At 40.4% G+C, this 15046-nt stretch overlaps 1 protein-coding gene across 1 annotated transcript in view; it reads right to left on the reverse strand.

Moving 5' to 3' along the window:
- Positions 1 to 15046, reverse strand: part of FLVCR1 (FLVCR heme transporter 1) — a 29388-nt gene that overhangs the window by 12528 nt on the left and 1814 nt on the right. The window contains exons 3-4 of the mRNA XM_056852448.1: positions 3442 to 3582; positions 2308 to 2375 (exon numbers count right to left, since the gene is read on the reverse strand). Of these exons, the coding sequence (XP_056708426.1) occupies positions 2308 to 2375; positions 3442 to 3582 (209 nt within the window). The remainder of the gene's footprint in view (positions 1 to 2307; positions 2376 to 3441; positions 3583 to 15046) is intronic.

Genomic DNA, 15046 nt, shown 5'->3' on the forward strand with positions numbered 1-15046 from the left:
AGCCAGGCGGGTGGGAGAGCGGGGAACAGAAGCTGAGCGCTCACACTCGGCATGGCCGGCGGCTTCTCCGGCGCCCTCTGGGCCTGTGCGGGCGGAGGGGCATGGCTGGTCGGTGGGTGTGAAGGAGGCGCCCTCTGCCCCACCCTGCTCGCCTCTCACAAGCCTGCCGCCGCGCCCCACCGAGTGGCAAATCCAAGGCAAAACCTTCCATGTATAAATGGCCTCTTTCTTTTTCTGTCTCCCTTTGTCCTTTTCTTTCTCTCCCTTGCTCCATTTCTTTCTCCCTTTCTCTCTCTTTTTCTTTCTTTCTCTCCCTCCCTTCCCTTTCCCCCTCCCTTCCCTTCTTTCCTTCCTTCCTTCCTTCCTTCTTTCCCTCCAGCAGCTTCTCCGGCACCCTCTGGGTCTGTGCGGGCGGAGGGGCGTGCAGTCCTATTCCACCTTTGAAGTGCCCACAAGCTATCCTCCAAACAGCTTTCCATTTGTCTTGATATGTAGAGAGAAAACACTAAGGAACTAGTTGCCAATCTCCAGGTACTAGCTGGAGATCTGCTATTACAGGTGATCTCCAACCAATAGAGATCAGTTCCCCTGGAAAAAATTGCCACTTTGGCAATTGGACTCTATGGCACTGAAGTCCTTCCCCAAACCCCGCCCTCCTCAGGCGCCACCCCAAAAACCTCCCACTCATGGCGAAGAGGAACTTGGTAACCCTAGCCTCTCCCTCTGGGCCCCCTCTGGGGGTGGTATTCAGGTTACATTGCCGCATTGGCACTCGGCGATAAATAAGTGGGGTTTTGGTTGCAGTTTTGGCACTCGGTCTCTAAAAGGTTCGCCATCACTGTCCTATTGTTAATGCCAATAAAGGTACAGTTTACTGTTACTGTTAGTTAACATCCTTCTCAAAATTTTTGCTCTCTATGCCCCCCTGCAGAAATGAGGCAAGTGGCAACCAGAGACAGAGCTTTTTCTGTGGTGGCACCTCACCTGTGGAATACCCTTCCCCTTCAGGCTTGTCTGGCACCTACCCTATTCTCTTCGATGCCAGGCCGAAATGTCTCTTCTTACCCAAACTTTTAATCAAGGGGTTGACCTTTAAAAAATTGTTTTTACAGTGTACTTCTAGCCTGGGGATTGTTTCATGAGAATTATTTTAGACTGATAAATGTTTTAAGCTGTTTTTCTGTTCCCTAGAGAAGCAACATATCTTTTTTTCTAAATAAGTATTGACTGCTGTTTTTCTAGCTGCATGTGGCATCTGGTATTATTTTAATCTCAATGTTATCCTCCCTTTGGCGGCAATATATTTTGTAACTTTAGCAAACTAATGTGTTGTTTATTAGTTTTGTAACATTATGTTTTGTAACATTAGCAAACTAATGTGTTGTTTGTTTATTAATTGTATTCTCTTTAGTGGACTGACTTTAAGCTAACAATCCAGCCATTTAAAATCAGAGTTCTAGATCATATTAATATACTATTAAAACTTCTTTCTACTAATGCCTATTTTAAACTTGTAATATTTACATTGCCCTTCCCTGTATTCAGAGTACTAAATAAAACAGACAATCATAAACAAAATGACACAACCAACACACTCTGAAAGCGCCAAAAGGTGAGTTGAGGCTATTCAAGTCTCAGAATTCAGTGGATCTATAGATGGTTCCTGGAAGTCTAAAGATAGACTGCTTGTTCAGTGCTTCTCCAAGGACCAACTACATTTTGCATTAGTAGAATTTCTATCAGGATGTTGCCTCAAAGCAGATTTACACATTCATTACATTTTTCAAATAGAAGTTAAGACTTTTAAAAATGGATCTGGACATACCGTAATTAAACTAGGCTTGTGAGTGGCTCATTTTAAGAAGCATTGAATTACCCAACAGAACAGTTCTGTCAAATAAGACAAATGGTTCCGGGGGTGGGGGGGAACCCAAAGCAGGCGCTTTTTTTCCTTTCTTTCTTTGCTTTTTTTTTTTTTTTTTGAAGATCAGATGTGCTTATCTGGCAACGTCACTCACAAAGGATACATGACACCTTAGCTTCAACACATACCAATCTCTCACTAACTGGGCATGAACATAACAGGGCCAGTACAAACATTCTGTCTACAGAAAGATGCAATGTCAGAATGAGAATCTGTTGCCATATAGCACTAAATGTTGGACAGGATAAGTTTCCTCACAATGATGCATGCATAGCCAAGGCATCAGGGATTCCCCTCCCCCATTCTACAAAAACCTAAACACACTGCCTCTGAATGAGAAATCGTTCAACAAAAAACAAAAACAAAAATCTAGATAAACTTACCTTATAATAATATAGTATCATTTGATTCAGTAGAGTTGAGACTGAATAAAATGCCCCAGTCATAATTCCTGCAGTGAGAAATATGACTATTAAATGCGTTGCTATGATTAGTGAAATGAAATCAGACAAGACTGATCAGAACAGAAACACAAAAAACCCAGCAGGCTTATTGGCTTGAAATGCATATTAAGAAATAATGCATCTCTTTGTGTGTGTGTCTCATCTCTATTGTCCACATTTATGATTCACACTTCAGCCCTGACAAAAAGACCAGGTTAAGTTTTGTGAAGAAAAACAACTTGCCATTTTATTAAAGATAGGAGGATTATTTCTTGTCACCAGGTTACTAGCCAATTTTTAACTCACATAATGGTGAGAGACAGCACAATTAATGTTTTTAGAAGCAATACATGAAAGCATCAATAAACTTATCTGGCAGAACGGGATTATGCACATTTACTAGAGGAAAAAATGCAGTAACGCGTGTACTATTCCGTTACTTTACTTTCTCAGTTTTAAATAGAAAACGATATCAATTACATAGTTAGCATTCCTGAAAGACTGAATAGATTTTAGAGGCACGATACCTTTGGGTTAGATCCTACAATATGAACAGAATATTCACAGACACATATCTTCCATAGCTTCTCCTTTTCCTGATTACTTCCCCCCCTCCAAAAAAAATCCTGAGGTCAGGGTACCCTTATGGACAGAATGTCATGAGGCACTGTAGCAAGGAGGGGAAAACTGGGAAAATCTTATAAATTGCAAATGCAAAGTTACCTGCAGAATGAGTCCTCTTTCCCCCTTCTCCAACAGCCACTTGTCACGCCTGAAAAGCTAATGCTAGGGAACAGGGGAACCTCACAGGCACAATTGAGCAAAATCATGTTCTTCCACCAGCTGAACTGCTCTTTAGCCTACTTTGCAATAATAACACATCATAGGCATAATTTACCTCCAAATACTAGTATTTATTAGGGTCAGAGATAAGAACATAAGAAAGGCCTGCTGGATCAGACCAAGGCCCATCAAGTCCAGCAGTCTGTTCACACAGTGGCCAACCAGGATCTTTTATGGCAACTGAACCACATTGTACCAGACAATTTAACAAGAAGTTGTTGGAACACTCACCGTAACTAATCAGCAAAAGAACAAAAGGAATGTTTCTGAAGAGGTTGATTATTGATTGTTTATAGGAGTAATCTTCTGGAGACGCTTCACAAAGAGCAGCCTGAGACTGACTTGGAGGATATTTCGGTTTTTCCTTAAATACTAGGAGGAGAAAGACACAAACAAATACATTTTCAACACATTTAGAAAACATCTTTCATAACAAACTTAGGCTGGGATGCACTACACTGTTTATTCAGAAGAGCGATTTCTGCCTACAGAATGTGATTTTTGCTCCTCCTCTCTCACACAGCAGCTCAAAATGTCCCAAAATGCAGTTGCTGGCAGCATTTTGGGCCGCAGCAGCAGGAAGGAGACGAGGAAGTTGCACTCAGTGGGTTAAAATCCTTCCAGCTGCATAAATGCTTAGGTGGATCTGAGCTGTTATATTTAGGGAATTTTTATACCCCACAGTCCTTTGACATATATATGGTTTCCAAATCAAGTAACTATAACTGCTCTGGTTAGATAGAACTGTGAAACAAACTAAACTTGGTTATATTTTGAGGCACAACGTATCTTCCCATGATCATTGCCTGTGTAACCTTTCATTTTTTATAATTAGAGTAGTGCTAGAAACATAAAATAGGCCGAAGTAAATTTTCACGTGGTTGGTTTAATTCGTATAAGGTGAACAAACATGGTAGATTGCTAAACTGCTAGAGAATGGACAAGTATTACCCCCATCATATGACAGAACTTTCTGCCAATGGTCCAAAAACCTAGCTATTGGCAGTACAAAAAATTTTCCATAATAATTTTATGAAATTCTGAACTATTAAACGGGATTACAGGAAAACATGAATACTGAAATACAGCTCTGCCTTCAGAATTCCTTGTTGGGCTTCCAGAACATGAGTTAGAAATTTTGTTTGAACTATATGTGTGAGAGACCAAATTGAAAGCTGCATTGGCTCCAGCTAATCCCATCTTCCAGAACGGATTATATTGCTTATGACCCAAGGCAAATCAAATATGAAAATGCGTTCTATAAGGTATTAATATATTAACCTTTTTCCTTTACATAGGTAATTCCGAGATTGTTATGTGACTTGCCTTAAGTTAACTGTACATTTTCTGTCTTTCACATCGGATTTTCAGAACCCCCTCCCCAGGGAGATTTCCTGTCTTCCACTAGCTGGTAAAGACTTTTTTGTTTTGTTTGGCATACCCCCAATAACAGTTATTGGCCCTCCTCCCTGATTCTGGTATTGTTTGGTTTTGTTGAATTATTTTATCAATTTAAATACTTTTAATTGTTAAAATGTTTTCTATGTGCACTACTTGGGGACCCTGATTGGATGGAAAGGCAGCATAGAATGTTTTATAATAATAACTTTATGCTAGAATTAGGAAGGGTGACTCTTTGTAGGAGTGTGAACATCAAGGCCAACGATTCCAGGGCAAAAGAAAAATAGCTAACTTGCAACTATCCCTGAAACTTTCAGCAACCATAGTGTTGCTAACTTCCTGAGCCATGTCTGAAAACAGAGAATGCTCGCAAGCACATGCAAGTATGTCTGCAAAGCAGAAGTAAAAGCCCTAGAGCAGTCTGATCAATTCCAGTATGACACACATGATGTGCCTGGTAACCTGCCCATGTAGTCAAGCCTCTCCTTTCCCCTAGCTATCACAGCAAGATAAGGGAAAGCAACCCTGAAGCAGCAGAAACTGCTGGAGCCAGATAACCCTAGCATGAACCAATAAGGCTGTCACCAAAGAACCAAGCAAGAACTGAGCGCACCCACTGAGAGGGAAGGGTGAAAGGAGGTACAAAAAAGGCAGAGAAGGGCCCACAACACTGTGATGTCACCAGCCCTACAAAGGAGGTGGCAAAGATGGGCCAAGGCAGAGTTCTACCTGGTATCATTAACAGAGCCCTCTGCTTGAGCAGTCCTTGCATGCAACAAGGCCTGGCCAGCCTAGGACAAGTGTCAGGCTTTATTAGGATGCACGTGTGGTTTTGCGACAGACAGGAGGCTGTCTTGCCCCTGAAGGGAAAAACAGCCACTCAGCTGAGCCTGTATCAGTGTTGCTCCAGCATCCAATCACCTATGAGAAGGGGGATGGAATACGGGAGGGAAGCACAGGAGAGAGCTAGTTCAGGTCTGCCTCAGGAAGAGAGCAGTGATAGCTCAGGTCTGGCTCAGCAAAAGAGCAGACAGAGTGGAGGGTAGCTTTGCCTGCTAGTGTGGCAGAGTGGTTTAGCTCTGTCTCTGGGAGAGAATACGGTACCCGATTGTCTCTGGTAATGAGCAGACGTTGCACCATTTTGTCTGACTCTGGGGAAAGAAGGGCTGGTGTGGGTGGGATTATCTGTGTATGAGAGGATCCAACCCAGTGGCTAGTCAGCAAAAGCTTATTTGTGCCTGAAAGCATTGAAGAAAATTCTAACTACTCTCTGAAGCCGTAACTGATTTAAATTTATGTGTCTCAGCCAGGTTTGTCTACCTGAGACCTGTGCTGCTGATCTGTTCCTTGAAACCAACCTGTAAACAAATAAATCTTATTTGTTGTTTATATACTGATCCTGCCTCAGTGATCTCCATAATCTCCATGTGCACCACAAAACTTACCTCATGGCAGCAAACCCAAAGCCTATACATTTGCTACCTTTAGAACACCTGGTAACTGAGGGAAAGGTTTATTGTTTAAAATAAATCTAGATTCCCCCCCCCCCAAAATCATAGGAGGCTGTGTGGGTCCCCTCAGTTGGTAGAAAAGGCCTGTCACAGGTTTCAATAAAGGTTTCAATTTATTAAAAGGATCATTGGCTAGGACTCTCCTTTCGTCTACTGCAGATACAGGGCCCTCGGGTCCAGCTCCCCAAAGGGTGGCCATTGATAGTTTACATACACACTATGTTACAAATTTCATTATCTTTATTTGGTCATAGTTGCTGTGTCTTTTCATATCATTCCAAGTGTACCAGCAAGAGCTTTGTTTTATTGACCTAATGGCATTTTTAAAGCATTAATTGAATTTAGAGCTCACATTTGCCCAACAAGCCCCCCCCCCCCGGAACTCTTCAAACCAACTGAAAAGAAATGGCCATTTCACACTGTGATAACTCTATTTTGGTCCTTTCATTTAGCTTCGCAACTCAAAAGAATTTTTTTAAATCTATTATTCGGCCCTTTTTTTCAGGGAACAAAAGTGATAAAGCTAGTAATGCACTTAACTGCATGAGCACTAATTGTTTAGTTACAGTCCTTATCATATTTATAGGAATCGGAAGAAATAAATTCCTTACACCACTCCTTGCCCAAATCATAAGGATTTATTAAACATCTGTCATAGGAAATGCTAACTATTGATGCAGAGCTTATTTCCGAAGTTTAAGCTACCCATTATATTTACAAGGTAGTTCCTGAAGTAGATTGTTGGGCATACTGAACATACCATGTGACTAAGTGACAATAGCTGACTCCCACCACCTTACACAAAGAGCAAACCAGTTTATTACCCACTTGTTTGCAGCTCACAGACAGCCTGAGCTACAGACCATTATCTCAGGCTGGCAGTCCTCCACTCCAAAGAGAACTATGATCAAACTGTGATATGCCCATGATCTACCCGCATTCCCGGTGAGCAGCATGAATGCAGTTAGTTAAGCCTGTTTGCCATGGGTAGAGATAAAATCGCTCTCATCTACCCCAGACATTCCCTTGACCCAGCCATCACTACCTGCCTGGACACAACCGTTCCACCTTCGTACTTGCTCAGCTTGGCAACAACAGCCTACCTTTGATCATAGCTGGATACAGGCATAGCCATGCCTCCTGTTCCCGTCTAATTTCTCAGCCTAATATCAAGCTGTTTCTGCTTTAAAAGGTAAGGGAGAAAAATGAGCCCATTATCGAATGGATTATACACTAGTGAATGAAGAAATGTTACTTGAACTGGAATAACTGTTACTGGGAGCTACATCGAGTAGCAGTTTATGGTTAGACTCCACAGGACTTGGAGCCCTACAAGTCAAGTGCTGGTTCCCAATTTGATGAACCGTCAAGACTGCTGCTTAGAGCTTTTTCAAGATTGCAATCAGGCCCAACACTACACTGCCTCTTGATATAAAGTTTCCAGACTTGATTCAGCTGGATACTCAGCTCTGAAAGAAGCTAGTTGGTTGCCCCCCTGAGCTTACAGACTGTTTTGGTCTGTTTGGTCCCTGCTGACGGTTGGCTTCCAGTGTCTAATTGCTGGTTTATCCAGCCCAGTTATATCATGAGTTACCTTCAGTCTTATAGACTGTGACCCTGGCCTTGGCTCCTCTGCCCTTGCTAAAAATTTCATAGATATCTATCTCTTACGTTCAGACCACATGAAGTTTTCCGGGCTGCTAGAACCTGACACCTGCTTAACTATTGGGGGGGGAATCATGCTTATTTTACTCCATTTAACATTAAGCAACATATGGTCAGCTGACAGATAACACATTTTTGATGAGGCACAACCTGATCTTTAAGGATGTGCACAACATCAAAGTTGATCCCACTATTAAAAGATTCCCCAACAGGGAGGAAGATAACAGTTAACTCAACAATGGGTCAACTTCTATGCACAAGCAAGGGTGAGAGCCATGGAAGCCTCTGGGCAGATCTGTGCATCACCTTAGCATCCATTAATTCCCAAACTTGCATTTTGCCTAGTTACTTCAAATGGTGGTGTAGAAGAGGAATTAAGGGGAAATAATTGCTGAGCAACACAGAAGGGTGCTTAGCTCCTCCTACATTTGCTGATGCTCCCGTGCGTGTGCCTCCCTACCCATTCATCCTGCAACTAGCGACTTGTCTTTTAAGGAAGACATGGGATTTGGAATATTTATTCATCTTTAAAATTCATTTTAGATATTCTGCTATCCATTTACAAAAATTAGTTCCCTGTCTTTAAAAAAAGTATTGAGAAAATATATCTACCATATTTAGTAATTATTAATTTTATGTCAGGGTTTTTTATTGATTGATTCCTACCCACCCTCTACCCCCAGCCAAAGCTGGGCTCAGGGCAGCTAACAACATTAAAACATAACAATTACATCAAAACAATAAAACAATAAAAACTATACATAATAATCTATTACCATAGAATCATAGAATCGGAAGGGACTACTAGGGCCATCTAGTCCAACCCCACAGCACAATGCAGGAAATTCACAACAGCATCCCACACACACACACACAGTGACCCCCTACTCCATGCCCAGAAGATGGCCAAGATGCCCTCCCTCTCATCATCCACTTAAGGTCATAGAATCAGCATTGCTGACAGATGGCCATCTAACCTCTTCTTAAAAACCTCCAGGGAAGAAGAGCTTACTACTTCCCGAGGAAGCCTGTTCCACTGAGGAACTGCTCTAACTGATAGAAAATTCTTCCTAGTGTCTAGATGGAAACCCTTTTGATTTAATTTGATTTAATCTTTTGATTTAATTTGATTTAACCATTAAAACAGTTCAGCAATTTATCAATTCTGAGAACTAACTGATTCCAATTAATAAAGCAAGTGGTGCACTGTAGAGAACAGAGCCAAAGAAGCTCATAACCACAATCAGGGCCCCCCAAATAATATAATAATAACTGGGGGGGGGGGTAGGGAGACCAGATATGATGGAACCATGGCTGCCCTCAACTATAGGCCTGGCGTAATATCTCTGTTCTGCAGGTCCTGCAGAATACCCCGAGGTCCCAAAGGGCCCTGGTCTTGTTAGAAAGAGAATTCCACCAGACTGGAGCCAGGGCTAAAAAAGCCCTGGCTCTAGTTAAGGACAGCCGGACAGTCTTAAGGCCAGGGATCACCAGTAAATTACTGTTCTCAGATCATAACACTCTCTGGGGGGTGTTCCAGGAGAGGTGGTCCAATAGATATGACGGTCCCAGACCATGTAAGGCTTTAAAGTTTAAAGCCAGCACCTTGAACCTGATCCGGTGCTCCACCTGGAGCCAGTGCAATTGATGCAGCATTGGCTGAATATGGGCCTGTAGCAGGGTCCTAGTAGAGTTGCCAGGTCTACGGGAGGTTTGCCACCAGCGGGAGGTTTTGGGGGCAGAGCGCGAGAAGGGTGGGGTTTGGGGAAGGGAGGGACTTCAATGCCATAGAGTCCAATTGCCAAAGCGGCCATTTTCTCCAGGTGAACTGATCTCTATTGGCTGGAGATCAGTTGTAATAGCAGGAGATCTCCTGCTAGTACCTGGAGGTAGGCCTTGGCTGGTTGTTCTCCTGTCAGTACCTGGAGGTTGGCAATTCTTGGTCCCAATAAGAACCCTCACTACGGTATTTTATACCAGCTGGTGTTTCCTGGTCAGGTTCAAGGGCAGCCCTTATTCCAATATAGCAGAATGAGAGGCAAACAGGCAATTTAGTTGTGAACTTATCAAGAGTTTTGATGGCGGAAGAAATGAAATACTTTTATTTTAGGCTTATCATTTGTTCCAACTCCATTATACAATAGCTTCCAGACTAGAATAGATATTTTAAAACTAATTAGGCCATTAAAATTAAGAGCTTTCTTTAACGACACCCAGAATACTTCTAGCAAAGGTTTTCGTCCGAAATCCACTTTCATTCCTAATACTGATATGGCAGAAATTGAGGTTTTTCAAAAACTTGTATTAAAGGATACTTATCGCATTGAAAACAAACATTATTACAAATAAGTTAACATCTCACATAACTCATTTACGATCATTAAGAGACTGGAGGCTGACACTAACATAGTAATTAAAGGAGCAGCTAAAGGGGGGGAGGGGCGATAGTAATATTAGATACTATGGATTACATTACTGAAGCTAATAGACAACTCAACAACACTAGTTATTATACACCTATTTCCAGAGATCCCACAAGACATATACAAAACATTATTAAGATTATGGTTAGAGAAGCTGTGGAATTAGGATATATAGAGACTACCGTAGGCAATTTTTTACGGAATGATTTTCCCACAGTTCCAGTCTTTTACATATTACCAAAAATTCACAAACCAGGTTTTCCTCCACCTGGTTGCCCAATCATTTTTGGATGTGGCTCATTATTGGAACCCTTAGCATTATATTTAGATAGCTTTATCAATCTACTGGTTAGTTCAATATCATCTCATATTAAAGATACTAAACATCTGATTAATTTGATTGAAAGGTATCTATTCCAGCACATTCAGTTTTGGTCATAATGGACATCACAGCTTTATACATGAATATAATTCATGAAGAAGCTAGGCAGGTTATACAAACACATTTAGACAATAGAAAAGTACTACAACCACCTTCCTTTTTCTTGTTAGATATTCTTGATTTAATTTTTGAAAAAAATTATTTCCATTTTCAGGATCAATTTTATTTTCAGGTAAGTGGAGTGGCAATGGGGAGTCCAGCTGCCCCTTCTATTGCCAATTTAGTAATGGATGCTGTTGAGACCAATACCATTGGTAATCAGGCAATTGACCCATTTTATCATTGCATTCAAATTTATAAGAGATATATTGATGATATTTTCTTAATTTATGATGATTTAAACACTTTGGATTAATTTTTAGGTGGATTAATACTATCTATGCTTCAATAAAATTTAGTTGTCAGTTTCACAAAGATCAGATTTCTTTTTTAGATACTATAATATCTCGTGGATCACAGAATCGAATAGGCATTAAAAATCACATAAAACCCACAGATAAAAATCCCATACCACTTTATATCATATCATCCTCAACATCTGATTAGAAATATTCCTTATGGACAATTTCTACGTTTGAAACAAAACTGTACTAGTAATGACGATTTTGCTAAAGAGGCAGAAAAAATGTCTATACAATTTGTTCGTAGAGGCTATCCACATATTGTCAAATGAGCTCTTAAGAAAACAGTGACCACTTCTAGGTGTCAACTGTTGTCTGACAGAGTTAAAATGCAAAACAATAGATTTGTTTGCTCTTTACAGTATAACCACTTGTCTTTTAGAATCAGCAACATAATCAGAAAACACTGGCACATTGTTTCTTCTTTTCCAGGATGTGAAAATAACCGTTGATCGGCTATAAGAAAACAGCTTAATTAAAGGATAGGTTAGTACATGCTGACATAAAAAACCCACCTCTTTGATTCCTTCTATTCAAGGTTTTTTTTTTAAATGTGGAACCTGTTCTATCTGTCCCCTAACACGTGAGATCAAAGAATTAATATGCCAATCTTTTTTTTTTTATAATTTTATTTTCCAAGCCATACGAACATATAAACACATATATCAACAATAATAAATCATTAACTTTAGAGTAAAGAACAAAAAACCATTAATTATTGTTGAAATTACAATCAATTCTAAATTAAAAGCTGACTTCCCCTTCATCTCCATCTATCTCTGTATAAATTTATGTACTCTTTTGACAATAGTTCTAATCCTTACAGTATAACCTCTTAAATTATTATTCAATTATATTTATATTCAAATTCGACATAAGAATTTCAAATATATATATATAAATCATAAAAATCTATCATCAATCATATAGTCAATCAACATAGTAATGATATTTACTAAAATAAAAATGTTCTTAAAAGTAACATAAAATGGATTAGATCAAAGAATTAATATGGCAGTCTTAAGGGATTTTTGCAATTGTAACACTAAACAGGTTGTGTATGTTGTTATATGTAAATGTATTCTTTTGTTCATGGGACAAGCTATGGTTGGTTATGCATGGGTACTTTCACTCAGGTTCGCTTGGTCTGTCTCAGTTGCTCCTTGGAGTTTATGCATGACTTTACTGTCTATTAGAGATGACCTCGCGGCCAGCCCTCACAAATCTTGGGACTTCCTGTTCCTCTGTTAACCCGATTCTTCCATCTCCCCTGAGCTCAGTTGGCTTGAAATCCCCATGCATAAGGCAAAGCACAGGACAAGGAAGCTTGGGAGAGGGACGTTTCTCTCACAGAAAGAACTACAGCCAATTACAAAGCGTGTCATGAGGCTGGGATTCAAATGCTTCCTGGGAGTTCTTTCTGTACCGAAGAGAGGCATTTAGAAATGAGGCTTGGGTTTCTCCCCCACCCCCCGCAATTCCTTTTAGGGAGCAACGTTTTGTTTTTGATTTTTAAAATGCTTTTTGATCCGGCACTTGGGTTTCTGGGGAGGAGGGGACTTCTAAGCACTACAGCCAATTACAAAGCAGCATTGCAAGAGGCGGGGACTCACAAACTTCTTGTTTTGAGCTTGGAGACTGCTGGTGCATCGCTTCGCAAGAAGAACATGTGGGTCCAGCCAGCAATGAACCTCAAGTAAAACTCCCATGCATAAACAACCTATGAGACCAATAAAAACTCGCATTTTAGAACATAAGAATTAGAAATCTCAATTGGTTCGTTTCATTGAAAAAAATCATTCTGAGAAAGATTTTCAGTTTTTTGTTGCAGATAAGGTATACTCAAGATCTTTTGATTATTCTAATATTCAGAAGAAATTACTTCAACAGGAATGCAGATTGATTTACAATTTGACTACTTGAGCCCAACTGGTCTCAATTATGACAATAATCTTTCGTGTTTTCTGTGAACGTAGTACTGCAAGTATTTACAGGATCAGGATCAACCTGAGACATATCACAGCTATTGGCAATATAGAAGTTAAGTTGTCCAGCCAGGTTCGACTTCTTCCCAAGCAAATTTGGAAATGTGATGAGTTGAGATTATAGAGGTGTTACCCATGTTGGTAAGTGCACTTTTTAAAGTCTAATTAGGTTTTAAAAACACTTTGATTCTATTTAATAGTATGAATTTGTTGTATTGTTGTAGGTTTAATTTATCAAGAAGATAGACTTTAGATGGATGTTCCAAGTTTTTCTCCATGTGTACTGAGGGTAAGTCAGACTTCGCTGGCAATCAGTAACATGATTATAAACACCAAGTCGTGCTATATGTGTGGTAATTTATTTTTATGCCTTTATAATAAAGTGCTGTTTGTAAAATATGGTGTATGAGGAGAGACTTGATGAAGACATATGAAACTAGAAGATAGCACCTTCCATTGTCTTTCCCAGTCTACTTTTCCATGATTAGTATAACATTGTATCTCTTGTCTGTAGTTTGAATTGTTAATACAATTTGTATATTTGTGTAGGTTTCACATTTGTGGGAGACTTGTTATTTATGTAACTCTCCTTGAGGATTTGAAACATGTACTTTTGATGGATTCACAATGTTAACGACACAATAATATATTTTATCATCCCTTGCTTAGCAGTTTATTTCTTGGTGCCCATTATACTGAATCAGATCATCAGTCCATCAAGGTCACTGCTGTCTACTCTGACTGGCAGCAGCCCTCCAGGATCTCAGGTGGAAGTCTTTCACATCACCTGGTCCTTTTAGCTGGAGATGGTGGGGATGGACCTGAGACCTTCAGTATGCAAAGCAGAGGCAAGGAATGGGGAATTAGACAATGAATAGAGAATAAAACTGCTGCTATCATACTGCCCTTGTACAAATCTATGGTGAGACCACACTTGGAATACTGTGTACAGTTCTGCTCACCACAACTAAAAAAGAATATTTCAGAGCTTGAAAAGGTGCAGAAAAGAGCAACCAAAATGATCAGCAGGCTAGAGCAACTGCCCTATGAGGAGCGGTTAAAATGCTTAGGGTTGTTTAGTTTGGAAAGATGGCGGTTAAGGGGAGACATGATAGAGGTCTATAAAATTATGCATGGTATGGAGAGAGTCCAGGGAGAAGCTTTTCTCCCTCTCGCATAATACTAGAATGAGGCGTCATCTGCTGAAGCTGAAGGGTGAGAGATTCAAAACAGGTAACAGGAAGTATTTCTTCACATAACACATAGTTAAATTGTGGGACTCCCTGCCCCAGGATGTGGTGATGGCTGCCAACTTGGAAGGCCTTAAGAGGGGAGAGGGCTATCCATGGCTACTAGTCAAAATGAATACTAGTCATAATGCATACCTATTCTGTCCAGGATCAGATGAGCATGCATATTATATCAGGTGCTATGAAACACAGGCAGGATAATGCTGCTGCAGTTGTTTGTGGGCTTCCTAGAGGCACCTGGTTGGCCACTGTGTGAACAGACTGCTAGACTTTATGGACCTTGGTCTGATCCAGCATGGCTTTTCTTATGTTCTTAGGCTTTATCGCTGAGCCACAGGCCCTCCCTTTTCGCCTACAGGCAGCCCAAAGGGGCTTGATGGGGGGGGGGGTATCTGTCCCTCATGGACTTCCTAATGGTGCTAGTAATGCCTGTAGCTGCCCCCTCAAAGAAAGATTTCACTTTCAGTTCAGCTTTTATTCTTCCCTCTCCAATAGTGTCTGGACATGAGGTCCAGCTCCATAAGGAATTCATTCATTTTAATCCAAAGGAAAAAGCTATCTAAGGAAGTAAGACCATAAAAAGGACAGCTAATTTTTGAAACTGACACAGGATGTTATGATAGCCACTAGTTTACTGGCTTTAAAACAGAATTAGATAAATTCTATTGCACATTATTTTCAATATGCTTTCCCTACTAAATAAAATGCCTCCCCCGCAACCAACAAAGTCTGTATAAGGTCCAATGAGGCTAAGATTC

Source organism: Euleptes europaea, chromosome 7 (assembly GCF_029931775.1).
Source record: "Euleptes europaea isolate rEulEur1 chromosome 7, rEulEur1.hap1, whole genome shotgun sequence".
NCBI lineage: Eukaryota > Metazoa > Chordata > Lepidosauria > Squamata > Sphaerodactylidae > Euleptes > Euleptes europaea.